This window comes from Bison bison, unplaced genomic scaffold, assembly GCF_000754665.1.
Source record: "Bison bison bison isolate TAMUID 2011002044 unplaced genomic scaffold, Bison_UMD1.0 scf7180017864322, whole genome shotgun sequence".
Classification (NCBI taxonomy): domain Eukaryota; kingdom Metazoa; phylum Chordata; class Mammalia; order Artiodactyla; family Bovidae; genus Bison; species Bison bison.
In genome coordinates, this window is record NW_011494894.1 from 249,820 (window position 1) to 269,624 (window position 19,805).

Here is a 19,805-nt window from a genome sequence, read left to right on the forward strand (position 1 = left end):
GCATCACTGACTCGATGGACGTGAGTCTGAGTGAACTCCGGGAGTTGGTGATGGACAGGGAGGCCTGGAGTGCTGCGATTCATGGGGTCACAAAGAGATGGACATGACTGAGCGACTGAACTGAACTGAATACATTACTTATATTCTACTTTATTCTAGATTTTATACTAAAAAAATTATTACACACATTTAAGCTGTTATAAACTCACTTTAAAATTATGGATAGGGGACTTTCCTGGTGGTCCAGTGGTTAAGAATCCGCCTTGCAATGCAAGGGATCTGGGTGTTCATTGCTAGGATTGATGTTGAAGCTGAAACTCCAATACTTTGGCTACCTGATGCGAAGAGCTGACTCATTGGAAAAGACCCTGATGCTGGGAAAGATTGAAGGCGGGAGGAGAGGGGGACAACAGAGGATGAGATGGTTGGATGGCATCACCGACTTGATGGACATGGGTTTGGGTGGACTCCGGGAGTTGGTGACGGACAGGGAGGCCTGGCATGCTGGGGTTCATGGGGTTGCAAAGAGTCGGACATGACTGAGCAACCGAACCGAACTGAACTGAATGCTGGATCTTCTTTGCTGTGCATGGGCTTTCTCTGGTTGTAGCGAGTTGGGGTTACTCTCCAGTCATGTTGCACAGGCTTCTCACTGAGGTGGCATCTCCTGTTTCAGAGCAGGGCTCTCGGGCATGCAGGCTTCAGGAGTTGCAGCTTGCAGGCTTTTGTGTGCAGGGTCAGAGGTTGTGGCATACAAGTTTAGTTGCCCTGCAGCATGCAGATTCCCAACCACTGAACCACCAGGGAATTCCTCAAATAATTTTTTAAATTGAAGAATTAATACATTCACATTGTAAAAAACAAACAAAAGTCCTAAAATAGTACAAAGATTCATTCCCCAGACGCAGAGGGGGAGAGGAGAGAGGCAGCAGTTACTTTTTTTTGGCAGCATGCCAAATATCTAATTAAATAATGTGAAGAAAAGTGAACTGAAAGTCGCTCAATCGAGTCTAACTCTTTGCGACCCCATGGACGTCTATGGAATTCTCTAGGCCAGAATACTGGAGAGGGTAGCCTTTCCCTTCTCCAGGGGATCTTCCCAACCCAGGGATCAAACCCAGGTCTCCCACATTGCAGGCAGATTCTTTACCAGTTGACTCATAGGGAAGCCCAATTAAATAATAACTAAGGCTTTATTTTACTGGGTTTTAACATGACTCTCAGTTTCAGAGATGTTAATATGTGAAAAAATATGTATCTTAATGGATGAAATAGGATATATGATGTCTTACTTGTGTTTTTCAGAACTTACTTGCAGTTTCTAAGAAGTAACACTACTTTATCAACGGGCTTCAAATATCCCCTTTAAAACTACCAAATATAGAAAATATAGTTAGAAAATCATCAACCATACACAAGTTCCCAAGTAAATCCGGATTCTCTAATCTTTCCATTGATCTAACCCTGCCCTTAAAGTACACAGCTTTAATTACACTAAGCCTTGACATCTGGTAGGAAGAATTCCTCTGTCCTGTTTATCTTCAAAACTATCTTAGCTATTCATTTGTCTTTACTCTCTCAAGTGAATTTTAGAACCATCTGTCAAGTTTCCAGAAAAAAACATCCTGAATTCTGATCCTAATAGTCCTGGATAATGTAACTACACTTATATTAAATTTATAGATTAAATTTAATTAAATTTATAGATTGGGAGAATTGATATCTTTATACTTTTCAGCCCTCCCCCTATGAACACAGTATCTCTTTCCACTTTTTCAGTTTTTTTATGTTCTTCAGTGCAGTTTTATATTTTCCTTCATAGAAGCCTTCTACATTTTTTTCTTAAGTTTTATTGGTAAATACTTAATAGTCTTCTTGTTTCTCAGATAAGCATCTTTTAAAAAATATCACATTTTCTATGTATTGTCAGGATAAAGGGATAATACTGATTTTTCTGTGATGATTTTATATCAAGATTGCTGAACTCTATAAATAGACGGTGAACTCAGTTTCTTTGGTTTTCAACACAGACCACTGCAATGGGTCAATCTGACTGGGCTAAAGGATGTCCAAATAATGTTTTACATTATTACAAATGTAATACATTTACATAATGTTTGGTGTGCTATAAGGGTGTGTTCTAAGGATGTCACTGGAAGCGATTAGTATTCAAATCAGAAGACTAAGTTAAGAAGATCCGCTTCGCCAATGCTGGCGGGCAGCATCTAATCCATTGAGGTCCTGACCAGAACAGAATAGTGGAAGAAGGGGGAGCCCACTGTCTTTGCTAAGACCTCCTTCTGCTGCTCTAGAACATCAGCACTCCTAGTTCTTAGGCTTTCACACTTCCCCACCTTTTTCAGACCTTGGGACTCAGACTGAATTATACCACTGGCTTTCCTGGTTCTCCAGCTTGCAGATACTAGATCATGGGACTTCCCGGCTTCCATAACCAGGAGAGCCAACTCCTGTAATAAATCTATTCTTGATCTCTCTCTATATCCTATTGGTTCTATTTCTCTGAAGAACCCTAACTAATACAACTATCCATCATCCCAATGGATGATTTATATCTCATTTGCCAATTAAGTTTAGAACAATTTCAATATCTTTATAGTTAGGGACATAGTAGGGAAAAATCCTTTTTAATGACTCATCAAACAATAAAAAGACTATGGACTTTCTCAATCCGTCACTATCAGGGTATCTTAGGCAAATTGATTCTCTTTATATGTTACATGCCAGAAGAGGTCTTGACTCTAAATTGAAATTTCTGACATTATTGTTTGGGGTTAAAGGATGGTATAAGGAGGTATGATTTTTTTTCTCAAAGCACTGGATATATTTGAAAAATTTAAACTAATAACAGCATTCAAAAAACTATTTCTGACGATCAGACATTATTTACCTCTTTGACAGAAGTAGGCATCATCACTTGCAAGGTATTTCTTGTGAAACGAATTTAACCCTTAATCTGATGAAGTTGTAGTACCTACCCACCAATTTATAGGAAATATAGGGAACAGAGGAATACATAGGATACAACCAGCAAAACAAAAACTGTATAAACTCTACAGGGCAAACGATATGGTATCTCAGCAAATAAGCTACAAGGAAAATAAGAGAGGGAGGAATCTGGACACCGAAGAAACTTGCGATACGTCAACCAATTGCAAGTTAACTGAATCCAAAGTGTCAAAAAAATAATTTATGAGACAATCCAGGAAAACTGATGATTGATTGGATGTTTGATAATACTAATAAACTATTAACATTTTAGTTGTGACAATGTGTACTGGTTTTTACAAAAAGAATTATTAAATTTTAAAGAATATACAATAAAACATTTACAAATGAAATGATATAATGTCTGAGCCTTCCTTCAAAATAATCCACTGGAACCTGGGAAATAACACAGAGGAAACAACATTCACCATAAGAGTAAGACAGGTACATGGGGTTTCATTTCCAGGTTTGAAATTTTCCATAACAAAAAGTTTTGGAGGAAAACACTATTTCTGAAATTATAGCCCCTAAAACTGATAAAAACTTGTAACTTGTTTTAAGAAGTAAAGGGAAAAAACAGAAAGAAAAATCAAAGTGATATAATATTAATCACAAATATTATAGGTTTATGCATTAAATTAACAAAATATTATACTATTTTAAAATGTTGGTAATTTTTCTAATAAATAAGTTTTTCTGTAATTTTAATAACACTCTGCAATCTAACATGAGAACTCACAGGCTAAATATATCTATTATAAAAAATCTAAAACATGGGGTAAGATAAACTGTATGTATGTACTGACATTCAGCATAGTATTAAAATCAAGAATGAAATCTGAGAAATCTATTATCAATAGGAAAATAATTAAATGTGTTTAGTAACCAGGATTTTGGAAAGCCACTAAAAATGTAAAAACTTCATAAGGCTACTTGAAAATACTTATTAAATTTGTAATCTTAACATCTAGAACATGTGTAGTACAGGTTGGCTGCTGCTGCTGCTGCTAAGTCGCGTCAGTCTTGTCCGACTCTGTGCGACCCCATAGACGGCAGCCCACCAGGCTCCCCCGTCCCTGGGATTCTCCAGGCAAGAACACTGGAGTGGGTTGCCATTTCCTTCTCCAATGCTTGAAAGTGAAGAGTGAAAGTGAAGTCGCTCAGTCGTGTATAGGTTTAACATTCATTAAAATGCAATGTGGAATAAAGTAGAATAAAAATAACTTTTATGCATATTACAACTGCAGCTACACCATAAATATACATAAAACAATATTGAAATATGAAAAAAAAATTTATGTGAGCATGCTGGGAGAGATTTTTTCCCTCTATGATGTATTTTCATAGTTATATGTTTTTATTTTTAAAAAGAAATTTAATGTTTTACAAAGTACACAATAGAGAGCATCTAATAACATTAAAGAAATTTAATCCTTTAATCCCCTAAAGCTAAAATATCATTTTAGTATATCATCAATAAAAATTATTAGTGAGATATTTTATATTCCTTTTTCCTACTAGTCTTTAAAATTCACTGTATATTTTACACATACAGAACATCTCAAATCAGACTAGCTACATTTTAAGTGCTCAATAGCAAATGTGGCTAGTGGCTGCTGTAACTGGACAGTCCATGTCTAAATAGCACGAACTTCAGCATTCATACATTCAACAAGTACTGCATTCTAGAAATGTTTTATTTTCTTTACTGATAAAACTATCCTGAGGCAAATATGTCAGAATGTTAACACTTGTCCATTCTTGCTAATGAATATATTTTCTTTAAAAATATTCATTAAATAGTACTTTTCTGAATTAATTCCCACCCTCCTACAAACAGAAAATAATTTACTACCCAAAGTCTTTAACTGAACACCTTCGAAGTTACCAACGTTCCAATCAAATTAGACATGAACGAAGTTACCAATGTTCCAATCAAATTAGACATGAAAGTAACACCTCTGCTTTTAGCAATTTATCTATGCCACTACGCTCATGGTTTGGAGAAGGAAATGGCAACCCACTCCAGTACTCTTGCCTGGAGAATCCCAGGGACAGAGGAGCCTGGTGGGCTGCTGTCTACGGGGTCTCACAGAGTCAGACACGACTGAAGCAACTTAGCAGCAACAGCACACTCATGGTTATAACTTAAGATTTTTTAAAATATAAGCTATTTCTGCATGACGGAATGTTCTCCAACTCACTTTTTCTAATTTGGAGTGAAGCAGACATTTGTATTAAGGATGGGGCATTCTATCCCTGTAATTAAAATCTAATTCATGTTTAATTTTGCTACTAACTCCTTAACAGCAGCATACTGTGCCCACTTCTACTTTAATAGGAATAAACTGTCTTCTGATGTGACTGTAATATGAAGTGGAGGAAAAAGTTGTTCCCCTCAAATGGTTCTCATTTTAAAGGGGCTTCCCTGGTGACTCAGATGGTAAAGAGTCTGCCTGCAGTGTGAGGGGACCTGGATTCGATCCTTGGGTTGGGAAGACTCCCTAGAGAAGGAAATGGCAGCTCACTCCACTATTCTTGCCTGCAAAATCCCATGGACAGAGGAGCCTGGCAGGCTACAGTCCATGGGGTTGCAAAGAGTGAGAGATGACTGAGCGACTTCACTTTCTTCTTTCACTTTCCTCTTTTAAAACAACCTTCACTTCTGAAAGAGATCCATAATGCAGTTGTATCCACAGTAACGAAAAATATTTCCCTAGTTAAATAATATATAGCATTGGGAAGTAAAGAATAAGACACCTTTTAAAGTAACTTGTGCTTAGTCGTGCAGTTGTGTCCAACTCTTTGTGACCCCATGGACTGTAGCCTGCCAGACTTCTCTGTCCATGGAATTTTCCAGGAAAGAATACTGGAGTGGGTTGCCATTTCCTTCTCCAATAAAGTAGTTTAGATCCAATCTATGCAGAATGCTAATTTATTAGTACTGGATTTATTGATAACCTTATATATCTTAGTAATAGTACTTTGTGTAGTTTTTTAAACACTTTAAAAATCAGTGTATCATTTGGCGCTCAAACAATGCATTTACGGCACTGTTATTTACTACCTGTTCATAGGATAGGATCTAATAAGTAACCACATCACAAATTTTAACTTTCTCATTTATGTGGTATTTTAGGAAAGTATTCTATAGTACATAATAATATGTACATTTAGAGTTCATCTCTTCCAGAAATTCTAAAAATCAACATAAGCCTAAGAAGTAACAATTGAACTGACAATGTAGAAAACTGCTTTTGGAAGAAAAAACAGTTTATATCAGAACAGTTAAAATTAGCTATTGCATTCTTCTAATTTTTTCCCCTAAGCATCAGTATAGAAACATAAAATCTAAAAGAACATTCAGCTGCGCATTCTGGTAACTGGATATTCTTTTCCTATTTAAATAAAGACCAAATGTTTTCCAAGCACTTAAGTGTACTGGCGCATCACGGCTGCAGTCACTTGGTGGGGAATGTCTTTCTTGCTCAGAGATCTCCATACACCCGTCACAGTACGTTGCAAAGAGACAAAGAACAGTGGAATCCACTTAGTAGCCTTGACAATAATTTCCAAGAAGAGAAAAGTAATGCATTAAAGGAATTTAAAATGGCCTAACCATTGATTAATGGTAAATAAATGATGGCAACTTTATTATTTCCCAAGTATACTCTGACGGTCAGCAATGTTGCAGTATAATAATAGAGTGCTCCAGCCATCCAGAGGCACACTGTGCTATTCTCAGCAGGCTCCAAGATGATCGCACAGGAAAGGACAGTTACTATTCTATTCAGTTCAGTCGCTTAGTCGTGTCCAACTCTTCAAGACCCCATGGACTGCACCACGCCAGGCTTCCCTGTCCATCACCCCTCTGTCGTCCCCTTCTCCTCCTGCCTTCAATCTTTCCTAGCATCGGGGTCTTTTCAAATGAGTCAGTTCTTAGCATCAAACTACCTTCCATGAAATCTACTTAAAATACAATAAAAAATACTTCATATACACAGAAACCTATTACAAATTTAATATTTATGAGTTGTTAAAACTTCTCTTTAACCTGTTTGTACTTTCAACTTGGAGTTTCACTCCCCTGGTGCTTTAGTGGTTAGGATTTGGTGCTTTCAACTTGGAGTTTCTCCTAGCATTGTTTCATTTAGTCTCTACTATCTCCAAATTTGATTTGCTCTAAAACAACTGCATTTTAAGTGGTAGTAGTGATCTATCATATTGGCTCTTTGCAAACTTTTCTACTAATTGCATTATTTCTTTTGAAGTAGAGAAATTACATGTAATACTCTAAGTGGGATCTGATAAATACTGAGCAAAATAGAATAATTCCTTTCTGACTCTCACATGTGTTCTTGTTGCTGTTGTTTAGTTGCTAAGATATGTTGGGTACGCTAAGTCATGTCCAACACTTTGTGACCCTATGGATTGTAGCCCCCCAGGCTCCTCTGTCCATGGGATTTCCCAGGCAGGATACTGGAGTGGGTTGCCGTTTCCTCTTCCTGGTGATCTTCCTGACCCAATGGTCAAACCCTCATCTCCTGCACTGGCAGGCACATTCTTTACTACTGAGTCACCAGGGAAGCCCAACTATCACATGCATTGCTGTTGTTGTTTTAGTTGCTCAGTCATGTCTGACTCTTTGTGACCCTGTGGACTATATAGCTCACCAGGCTCCTCTGTCCGTGGGATTCTCCAGGCAAGAATACTGGAGTGGGTTGCCATTTCCCTTCTCCAATCACATGTATAGTCTTCTAAATTATACTAGGGGGAAAAAACTAGCAAAAGTACTAACTTGTCTAGCTACACCAAATTACCAAAGTGATCATTTCGATTAAATTCTCTAAGAATGGGTGTTGCTTTATCTTTAAAGTCAGTTGAGATAAAGAAGAAAAACATTTTCTATGTCACATGAAGCAAAACTGGCTTGTACTAATTTTGGGCTAACAGTAATGTTCTGGATAAGATATGCTTAACTGCAGAAAAAGAATACATTCATGAATAGACTTTAAAACCTACCTATAAGTAAACCAAAATTATCATTTTTCAGTGAACTTCATAGTTTCCAAACTACCTTCTATCTGTATGCACCTATTTCCCACTTTAAGCAGTCAGGGCTACTTAGTTTTTCTTGCCAATCTCCCCACATTAAAAGAGAAAGAGATCTAACCTCATTATTTGTATTATTAACATTTGTATATATATATGGTTTCTAATGCTGCATTTTAAATCTCTTATTCTAATTGAAAACATTTCATTCTTATTTAAAAATTTTAAAATACAACCAAACAACTGGAGAGTCTGAACAGAAACCAATTCTTCTGAGAACAATAAACAAACAAACAAAACAGAAAACCAAGAATGGGTAAGGAGTACCATGTATGTTTCCATTTATTTTAATTTCAATGGTGTTATTCCTGACAGGACAAATCTAGAATATGCAATGAACAGACTGTTTTGGAATTAAGAAAGCTAGGGGTTAAAATAAAGCCAAAATCCCCCCAACAGCCAAACAAAACACCAATCTTTCTTTTCCTATCCCCCAGGGTGTCCTGGTGGCCTAGAATAATACATGAGGTGACCTAGTCAACCTACGGTTGATAGAGACAGTACTTTATGTTGGATTTATGCTGAGTACTAATGTGGGATTCTTACCTGTAATGTACATGTATGACTGCTGGTTTCCTGTATCCAAGGATCCAGGTTTGAATATCTATGGGTTCAGCTTTGGGATAAGCTATAGTTGTATCTATTATCCACTGGAGGCCTTTTGATTTGTTGTCTGAGAACAATATAAAATTGGATCAATTTTTATATTATTTGCATCAAATAACACTAAGAAAAACTAACCTGCAATAAGCATAGAAAGTATAAAGCATCTTGAAAACGTCAAAAGCTAAAGTATCACATCAGGAAAGTAAAAAGCAGATCCCAAAACAAACAAAAAAATCCATTCACAAGATAATACAAACACTAAGATTTGTGATACTTGGAAGATATTAATAAATATTGGATTAAAGCAGTAAAATTAAGCACTTTATTGACACACATGATCTTCAGTTGCTGCTTTTGTTCAAAACCAACAACAAAACACCCCTCCCATTATGTCAAGAGTTATAGAAAAATAAAGCACTAAACCGTCCACCCTTTGGCAGGAACAACAGGTGGTAACCATTGTTGTGGGAGGGGACGGGGAAGTTCTGCTCACTGCAGTCCTCTGCACTCCGTTTCTGTTCCCAGCTCAGGGTACAAAGTTGAGCAAGAATTGAGAGGGGAATCCTCACAGAGAATGCTAATAGGTAGACTTTAAAGTGTAGAGGTCTATCCTTTGTTTGAAGTAATTAAAGGATCTTTAAAACAATAAAACTTACTTTTAAACATAAGGCCAAATGTACAGAAGGAATCAATAATATTTTACTTAAAGTGTCAAATAATTTAAAACTGGCCTAAAATTCTTTTAAAATTTTAGACAACATTCTAAAGGGGAAAAATACTCATATAAGAAATAAGTTTAAAAATTTTAATTTTTAAATAATATATTGCTGAAGGAATAGTGTAGGTAAAGAAAGACATTTTAACAAGCTACCCATGACATACAAGCTGAAATGTTTGGGGCTAAAGTAATGACTGCAACTTACCTTGAGCTGCATTAAAAAAAAAAACAAAACAACAACCAAAATGGACTAATAGACAGATAGAAGGATAGAGAGACATGTGATAAAACAAATACAGTAAAGTGTTAACTGTAAAATCTAGTTGGTCTGCTCACTAACTGCAAAATTGCAAAGTTCTTTTAATTTTTATGTATGTTTAAAAATTTTTATAATAAAATGGTTGGGAAAAATCACCAGAGTTCAATTTAATATTGATTAAATCACACAAAAATGAAAATACTAATCCTTTTAAAGTTAATTAGATACAACTTTATTTTCACACGTTTATGCTTACATGTTTAAAACCAACATGAAGGCATGGTTTGTGTTTATATAGAATAAAATACTAAATAGTGAATATGAACACTAAAAAAATAAGATACAAATACCAAAACATAGAGAAGAAAAGGTAAAATATAAGTAAAACTAGTTTTGGGGTATATAGCTTTATAGAATTTCTTATGGATTTTTCCTAATCTGCTAGACTTAAGAAATTTTTTTTTTCTTGACAGGTAAGAAGTGGATTTATTTAGAGAGATACACATCCCATAGACAGAATGTGATCTGTCTCAGAAGGCGAGGGCGGCCCTGGGAGAAACACACTCTACAGAGTGTGGGTCATCTCAGAAGGTGAGAGGCCTAAAAATTTCAACTAAGGTAAGATAAGTAATAAACAATTTCACTTTGGTTATAAACAGAGACTGTTTCTCTCCAAAAGGAAAACAAAACAAAACATTTTTCTTCCCTTGTGTGTAATGATTATGATAAGTACCCATTCCTTTGGGATCTAGACCACTACAGAATATTGACTGGGTAAAACTATTTAAAAACAGCAGCCTTTATTAGTGCAATTAATCCTGTTTGGAAGACCTTTGTCTTCAAGCTTTGGCTTGGCTGACATTGCCACAGTCTCTGCAGCCGTGAAGCTATTCCAAAACTTCCTTTTCTATTAAAAGACTCTTTCAATTTGTCTTTTTAATAGATGATGAAAGATCAAGAGAGCTGACTGCCAGGCAGCTGTTTGCAAAAAACAAATAAAAGAACTCAGCACAATCTCATGGCATTATTTTTGTATCTGGTCCTTACTGTCATCTAAAATAACACACATTTCTGAGGGTCCATCATTTCCATTTTTATTTTATCTAAAGACTATTAAAAGAAATAGCTACTAAGGAAACAGGCCTAGTCAGTTTCTTTCAGCTTTTTGACTTATAATTTATCAGCAAACTTTCATAGTGTCTTAGAGAAAATTGTTCAAAAGAGCCTTCACATTGTTGGCACAAATAGATGCTGCAGATCTGCATACTTCATCAGACTATCTGCAAGAGAGCTGCATCTTTGAGGATGGTTTACTTTTTCCTGGCCATAAAAGTAATATGTGCTATTTTTTTTTAATTCAGAAAAGTATTAAGAAATGGGGAAAAAATATCCATAATGTTACAACTCAGAGAAGCAATCACTAATATTCTGGAATCTTTCCTTTCACAAATTTTCTACTGCCTTATTATTTACATATTTAAGCTCATATTGTTTACACAAGAGTTGTTATGTTCCTCCTACTCCATTAATATTATAGAGCAGAAGCATTTTCTAAGCCCATAGACATCATTCATAATGATTGTGTTGTATTCTGTTAGACGGATATTTAATAATTACTTATCTATTCTCTCTTCTGGCTATTTCCAATTTCCTGCCATTCGACATAATGCTGTGATAAACTACTGTGCCAGTATTTCAGATCATTCCATTTTGATAAGTATTATATGCAGTGGAGTAACTAATCAACATTTTAAGACTTTCAATAAATACTGCCCAATTGTATTAAACTCATTCTCTGTATTAAAAACAAAAAAAAACTTTCTAAATTTGATAAATGCAAAATATATGTATCATTACAATTTCATTTGCATACAGTTTTTCAAATTACTCATTTCTACTCCTGTATCTTTAATATACTAATTCCACTTATAGGAATTTACACTACTTACATGCTTCACAAATCTGAAAAGATATTTACAGGAATGGCAACTGAAGCAGTGTGAATGACCAGGAGAAAGATATACAGGAAGGGAAAGACACCTTTGACCTTATACATTCCTATACTATTTGAATAGATTACTGTAAGCATGGACTACTTTGTAAATAGAAACATTAAAAGTTATATTTTCAGGACTTCCCTGGCAGTCCAGTGGTTTAGGATGTGCCTTCCAATGCAAGGGATGAGGGTTCAATTCCAGGTTGAGGAACTAAGATCCCACATGTGAGTCCTGAGCTACAACTAAAATCCAACATAGCCAAACAAATAAATATTTTAAATTATATTTTCATCTTCTTCCTCAGTATTATTTCTATTCAACAAAATTGTAAATATAAAAAAGAACTCCAGAAAAGCCTCTAATTTCAAGAAAAGAAAAAAAATGCTAAAAACCATCGTACCTAATTCCTTAGCGTCTCCTCCTGCTGGACTTCCATTTTCCTGTCGTGCTACAAGTGCACGCAAAATAATTTTTGTTGCCCCAACTCTTGGCAAAGTGACATGTGTAAGAAATGGCAAGTTATTTTTCTTGGCAAATGACTGACTGGTTTCTCGCCTCTTCCTGAGGAAGCCCCCTTCTGGAAACAGAACAATCCATTTTCGATCTCTGCTCCTGTAATTATTTTCTAGGTGCTTCTTAAGAAGAAGAAGCTGTTGGTCACGATGAGATTTTCCCTAGAGGGTAGACACATGTATAATAAGTATAGGCATGTTTGAAATTTAAAGACCATAAATGCTAGAAATGACTGCTTCCAGAGTAAATTCCAAACACAGGCTAGAACAGTGACTTCCCCCTGCACTGCTTACTTCCCCTTTTGACCACAGTGGCAAAAGGAAGTTATTACCACTTACATAAATAAACTCTTCTTTCTGAAGAAACAAAGTGCTCTAATTGCCCCTGAAAGTTTATTCACTCTTCATTAGTGAGTATTTACTGAGTATCTACTACTTACTTGCCAGGCACGTCTTAGAGAAGTAAGACACCCTCGTGGAGGATGCATGCAACTGGTGATAAGTGTTAGGAAGAAGAGTAAGAGGCTAGAGAAGTGCAACAGGGTCAGGGGAAGCAACTCCAGGGAGGTGAAATTTAAGCAGAGAGGCTATTGTGAGGGAATAAGCCATGTGAACATGAGTGGCAGAGAACTCGAGGTGATGAGGACAAAAGAGACAAAGGGCCCTGAGGTGGGAGTAACCTTGGCATTTCAGAGAGCATGACAAGGTCAGTGTGGCTGAGAAATGCAGAGAGGTGGAGATCATAGGAGAAAGGCCTTGAGTTTGGTGAGAGTAATTTGGGATGGGATGTCATTAAACAGTTTTCAAAAAGGGAGAGTCATGATCTTATTTACATTAAATATCTTCTGGCTCCAGTGACAAAAAGACTGCAGGAAATAAGTTAGGAGACTGCTGTAGAGTCTGGACAGGGGAGTTTGATGAGATTCAACTACAGGATATAGATGAGAGGTACATACATTCAGGAAAAAAGTCTGAATGCTAACAGGATGCTCTGATGGACTGGGTTTCAGTTTTGAGGGAAAGTAAGGAAAGAGGATAACTTGGATACTGAAAAAAAGAATTCAGAAGCATTTTCAGGAAAGCCCCAAACTCATGACTAAATATTAGAAAGGCTCTCCCTTTCAGTATGATCAATTTGCTAGTAATTTTCCAGCCAACAAAATTACAGAAGCTCCCCCCAAATAATTCGTATGCTTTCAGTCTTTAAATTATTCCAAGCGCAAAACAAGTAACAATTTTCTTAGCTGATTTATGGAACTGATTATAATTAAACTTTATTTATTAAGTTCCCAACACTACATATAAAATATTTTTAATATCCTTGGAAATATTTTATTAAAAATGTCTAGTAGCAAAGCCCCAACAGATTTTCTTTAATAGTAATATTTTTTTCTCTCTATTACCCTCAAGTTATAGATTTTAATTACTATATAACAGAGAAAATATTTTTGCTCTTTATAAGTGAATTTGTAAGTCTCTCCAATAATCTGAAATATAGTCTTAAGTATGTAAAACAACACTGTAATAAAAAAGGAAATGTTTTGGAGTACCTTATTTTCTACTTCCAATTCCTCAAAGTTCACTGATAATTCAGTCTAATTTAGCCTCTTGTTGAGGCCTAAGGATCATCATGATAACAAGGTCAACTGTTACAACACTATAAATTCAATAATTTCCTCAGACTTCTGAGCGGTTCATCCAGCTTCTCCTCTGGACTCCACCCAGACTGCTTCAATTGTCAGTTCCGCTGTCTTTCCCTCCAGTGATACTAAGACGTTAGATTAGTTTCTTCATTAACTTGTTCTGATTACTTATAAGTTGATCTGCTTATTTTGTTTCAGTCTTATTGTGGCCAATCCCCATTCCCAGTTCTTCCTGAGGTTCCAAGCCTGCTCTTTTTTCCCATCTCTCTGCTCAGAAAAACCAAGGGCCTTCCCAGAAGGAACAAAGCAATTATACAGAATGGGAAAAAAAAAAAATGTTTTGTACATATAACTGTCTGGAGCAAAGTTTACGTGTTTTGGGATATGTATTTTCATACAGCTCAGAAGTTTTTCTACATTATTTCAGCTTATTTCTGAATTTACAGTTCTCAGAAGAGGTTTAATTAGATTCACCAGCAATTCATTAAATAAATTAACATGTACAAGGTACTGCACCATCCAAGGTGAAGTTGCTAAATATATAAACAGTAGATTAGTGTGGCATTACCATACATAAAAACTCTTGATACCATATTTCAGTTATCCATTTTTGAGAAAACAAAGCATGCGACTCTAAGTAGCATATCAGGGAAACACTATTTTGATAAGTGAGTTTTTTTTTTCCAACTAAACTATTCCTAATGCTTGGGATCCATTCCCAGTCCATCTTCTTCCATCAAACTCATACTCATTCTTTAAATTTATGCCATGTATTATCTTCTCCTCTAAGGTTTTTCTGGATTTACAGAAATCTGATGTACTCAGTTTTCATATTATGAATTCACAAAATATTTTCTCTTATTTATTTAATTACTTAATATTCTCCCTACTGGTAATCTTACTTTACAATCTCACAATTGCTAATTTAGGTATCTTCTGTATCATGTAACAGTGACTCGTAAATAAAATTAACAGTGATCTCAGAAGAGCTGAGAATGTGGCAGGTGCTTGAAAACTGTTTAGAAAGAGAGGAGGAGGGTAGAGATGAAAATATTTGTATTTTTAATACTTATGCATACTCAAATTCAGACTGAAATAATACAAACTCTGTTTTAGGGAACAGATTCCCAGCTCCCTGAGATAACTAGAAGAGGCTCTATCTATTACAATTAGTTTTGTGATGTCTCTTTTTACACTAAAGAATCAGACTGATCAACTCTCACTATGGAAAAAAATGCTCATTGGTTACCTGTCTTATAAAGAAGTCTCCATGAACTAGAGAAACAATTCCAAAGTTTGTGTATTTAAAAATATGATCCATCAACCACATCATCTGAGCAACAACCTAAAATATTTAAAAACAAAAAATAATTAAATATTGGATAGAAAAAATACTGAGTATAGACTAGCCAGTATCTAAATTTTAAGCATAATCATCCAACCATACTTTTCATTAACCTAAATATTTAAAATCTAATGCTATTTCTACAAATAAAGTGCTACATGAAAAATTACAGGTCTTGATTCCAAGTCTTGGATTCTTAAATCACAGGTATATACATCACTAGTAACAGATAAAACTGAATTAACTTAAATTTGAACTTAATGATTTCCAATTTGTTCTATATAAACATGACTGGTAATTCTTACAGAACTTATAAAGTTATTCTGAAACAATACAATATGCCTAAATTATCAAATGAGGGCTATGAGTTTAATTAATAAGCACTAAGGCTTTGTAAGGGCTTCCCTAATAGCTCAGATGGTAAAGAATCTGCCTGCAAGGGGAGACGCTGGTTTGACCCCTGGGTTAGGAAGACCCCCTGGAGGAGGAAATGGAAACCCACTCCACTGTCCTTGCCTGGAGAACCCCACGGACAGAGAGTCCCGGTGGACTACAGTCCATGGGGTTGCAAAGTCAGACACAACTGAACGATTAACATTTTTATTAAGGCTTTATAAAAGCCTTAATATCTTCGTTAACATCTTTTTTAAAGCTTTATAAAATGTGACTTTACCTTAATGGTTAAAATACTAAAAGTCGAAAAACATAAAGATATAAATACAAAAATATAAAAATGTTCAACAAAAGAACATTAAACCATTCATTTACTCAAAAAATACACTGTAAATTTTTAAAAATTAATTCAGGAGAGTGATTTACACATTCTACTATTAAGTGTATTTGTTAGTTTATACAAAGCCATACTCTTTACCAGCATAAAAATACAGTTTCTTAAACCCAAAATATTATCCATTGTTGATAAGAGTTAATACTCTATCAGGAGCAGAAGACTTTATTCCAAGCAAAATTTCAAAATTAAAAGTAAATGTAAACAGGATCTAGTTAATGAATGGCTTAATTGTTCTCCCCTGCTGAGATAATAGCATCCCTTGTTATAAGCCTTAAATAAATAAAGTGAAAACTACAGCCTCAATCAAGAATGCAACAGAGCTCTACTTCGGTTCCTACAGGAATAAGAAACATAAATTCCATCTCTAAGCACAAAACTGTATGCACATATAAGGAAAAAATGAAGCATTGACACCCATGTGCTGCTTTTACAAAAACATTATAAAACCCCACAAATAATATAATACTGGAGCTTCTGCCTTAATTTTTCAGCATTACTAAATAATTCAGTTGCATGATTCCTATTCCACCAGTTTTACTATATAAAACAACTTAAAAAAAATAGATACATGCCCAGTGAAAGACTAATTTTCAAATCAATTAATACAGATTAAAATAATTTGTTTTGCTTTGTAATGATAAGTACTTTCTGTAAATAAATTGAGATCTGAACTAAATGGAATTTGCTGAAAAGTTTCCCAAGAAACAAAACAAAAAGCAGGTGGATTCAACCTGTAAAATCTTTGAGCTTTATACACGGTATTAAGTGTGGCTGCAAATTACTGATCTCTGGGTTTAATATACCAACACTAAAGTAGCTTTTATGTTTAATCTTACATTTATAGTGGATTTATTTCCTCAGTTAGAAAGTAACCTAAAACAAATTCAATAAGACAGTCAAGCTATCTTCTAAGATTTGTATGGATAATTCTGTCCTGACTTATTTTAGCAGAAATATTACAAGTCAATAAATATATATTACATGTCCAATAGAGTTCTATTAGTAGAAATGAAAATTCTTAGTTTTATCATCAACTGCCGTGAAAGGGCAAGACCCCTCACTTTAGAGACATTTCTTAAAAAGGTACTAGAATGTTTAGAAAATATAACTAATCCTTTGACTCACATTCCTGAAAAAAGGAAGTCAGTAAACACAACCCGCCTGAGTCAACTCCGGCGACATTTCACAGGTTGTCTGTCAGAGCACTGCTAGGTATTTCCAGGGGACAAAATCCAGTTCAGTTCAGTCGCTCAGTCGTGTCCAACTCTTTGCGACCCCATGGACTGCAGCATGCCAGGCCTCCCTGTCCACCAACTCCCAGAGTTTACTCAAATTCATGTCCATTGAGTCGGTGATGCCATCCAACCATCTCATCCTCTGTTGTCCCCTTCTCCTCCTGCCCTCAATCTTCCCCGGCATCAGAGTCTTTTCAAATGAGTCAGCTATTCATATCAGGTGGCCAAAGTATTGGGAGTTTCAGCTTCAACATCAGTCCTTCCAATGAACACTCAGGACTGATTTCCTTTAGAATGGACTGGTTGGACCTCCTTGCAGTCCAAGGGACTCTCAAGAGTCTTCTCCAACACCACAGTTCAAAAGCATCAATTCTTCAGTGCTCAGCTTTCTTTATAGTCTAACTCTCACATCCATACATGATCACTGGAAAAACCATAGTCTTGACCAGATGGACCTTTGTTGGCAAAGTAACGTCTCTGTTTTTTAATATGCTGTCTAGGTTGGTCATAACTTTTCTCCCAAGGAGTAAGCGTCTTTTTATTTCATGCTGCAGTCACCATCTGCAGTGATTTTGGAGCCCCCAAAAATAAAGTCTGACACTGTTTCCACATCTATTCTCCATGAAGTGATAGGACCAGATGCCATCATCTTAGTTTTCTGAATGTTGAGCTTTAAGCCAACTTTTTCACTCTTCTCTTTCACTTTCATCAAGAGGCTTTTTAGTTCCTCTTCACTTTCTGCCATAACGGTGGTGTCATCTGCATATCTGAGGTTATTGATATTTCTCCCAGCAATCTTGATTCCAACTTGTGCTTTATCTTTTACATTAATTATCCTTTACCCATAAGCATGGATTTTCTACATATTCAAACATCTGGAGAGGCTTACATAAATGGCTCCATTCTTTATATCATTCTGAAATGTTAGTAAAGTCAATGATTCTCCATTTAGAAATCTGCAAGGACAATTTTGGCGGTCACAATAGCTAGGGAGTTCTACTAGCATGCAGCAGGTTGCAGCCAGGCAAGGAAAACAACTCCAGCAGGACAGATGAGAACAACAGTGCTGTCCTACCAAAATGCAAGCAGTGCCCTTGCTCCACAAAGGAATAATGACGAGCACCACAGGAATTCCTGAATTCAAAAAGCTATGTTACACTTATATCACCATTAAACTAATATTTTTAAGTGTTACTTGCTCAGTCATGTCTGACTCTTTGCAACCCAATGGGTTCCTCTGTCTATGGGATTCTCCAGGCAAGAATACTGGAGTGAGTTGCCATTTCCTTCTCCAGGAGATCTTCCCGACCCAGGTATCGAACACAGGTCTCCTGCATCGCAGGCAGATTCTTTACCATCTGAGCCACCAGGGAAGCCCTAGTGGGCCAGTTTTAAACTGACATTAGTTTTCTTTCTTTGAAAGTGCCCATGGAGTATGCAATTAATCAAGTAAACATTTCTATTTATGAGTATAAATTAATATTGCTCCACATTTACTAGGCAGGAGGTAGAGATCATAATGTTCTACCTTTTATTTCTCAACTACTCCTTTATGAAACAAGATAAAAATTCTTTGAAATTTCACATTATTTAGTAATATCAGATGGTAACAAATACTTAGTATAACTAATCTGAAAATGGGAATAACTCTGGACAGAAAAATGAGCAGAAGACCAACTAACTGAAATCTTTTTACAAAAGCAAACAAATAAATCAAAATTTCTTTTGTCTGCAATATTGATGAATCTCAGATTACCTATATTCTGACTAATGCAGTCATCATTTCTGCCAAACTGAAGTTAAGAGTAACAAAGTTAGGATATTTATACTTATCATTTTAAGCACTTTTTGAGACTCAAAAACCAATGGAAGACATCATAGGCCCTCAGAAAAATCACTACAAGTATCTTATCAGTAAGAATAAAAATGTTCTCCTTGATATAAAGCCAAATAGGTTTTTTTTTTTTGGGGGGGGGGTGCGGCCCACACTTCACAGCATGTGGGATCTTAGTTTGCCAATCAGGAATCGAACCTATGCCCCTTGCAGTGGAAGCAGAGTCTTAACCACTGGACCACCAGAGAAGTCCAAAAATAAACTAGTTTTTACAAAATTTTAACATCAATAATTTAGAGGACAGGTGACATATTATTATAAATGCAAATATATATATACAGTGATATTATTTAACAATTCTGAATATAAGAAATTATTGAATTTATTCTACATTCTAGCAAAATAATGCCTTTGCTTCTCAGATAAACAACAAAAACAGATTTCATAATAAGCAAACCTTTTCCATTTACTCTCACCTCATTTTCTGACCCTTGACCTGCTGAATCAAACTGTGAGGACCTAAACACACCAGGTGTATTCTTGCCTTGGGTTTTGGCCATGATTATTTCATTACAGAAGAGGCCCTTGCTTCACTACTCTGCTTAAGTTCTACTCAATCCTTTCAGGTCAAGTTTATGTCTTCTCCTCTCCACAAATTTTTCTATATCCACCAAGTACATGGTGAGCTCACCTTCCACCAAATGCTTCTCACTTTGTAATTAAGTATTGTTTGCTATTCCCTCTCTTC

The 19,805-nt window shown here is 35.7% G+C and overlaps 1 protein-coding gene across 1 annotated transcript in view; it reads right to left on the minus strand.

Moving 5' to 3' along the window:
• Positions 1-19,805, minus strand: part of LPGAT1 (lysophosphatidylglycerol acyltransferase 1) — an 85,015-nt gene that overhangs the window by 25,351 nt on the left and 39,859 nt on the right. The window contains exons 3-5 of the mRNA XM_010853020.1: positions 15,103-15,198; positions 12,099-12,372; positions 8,665-8,791 (exon numbers count right to left, since the gene is read on the minus strand). Of these exons, the coding sequence (XP_010851322.1) occupies positions 8,665-8,791; positions 12,099-12,372; positions 15,103-15,198 (497 nt within the window). The remainder of the gene's footprint in view (positions 1-8,664; positions 8,792-12,098; positions 12,373-15,102; positions 15,199-19,805) is intronic.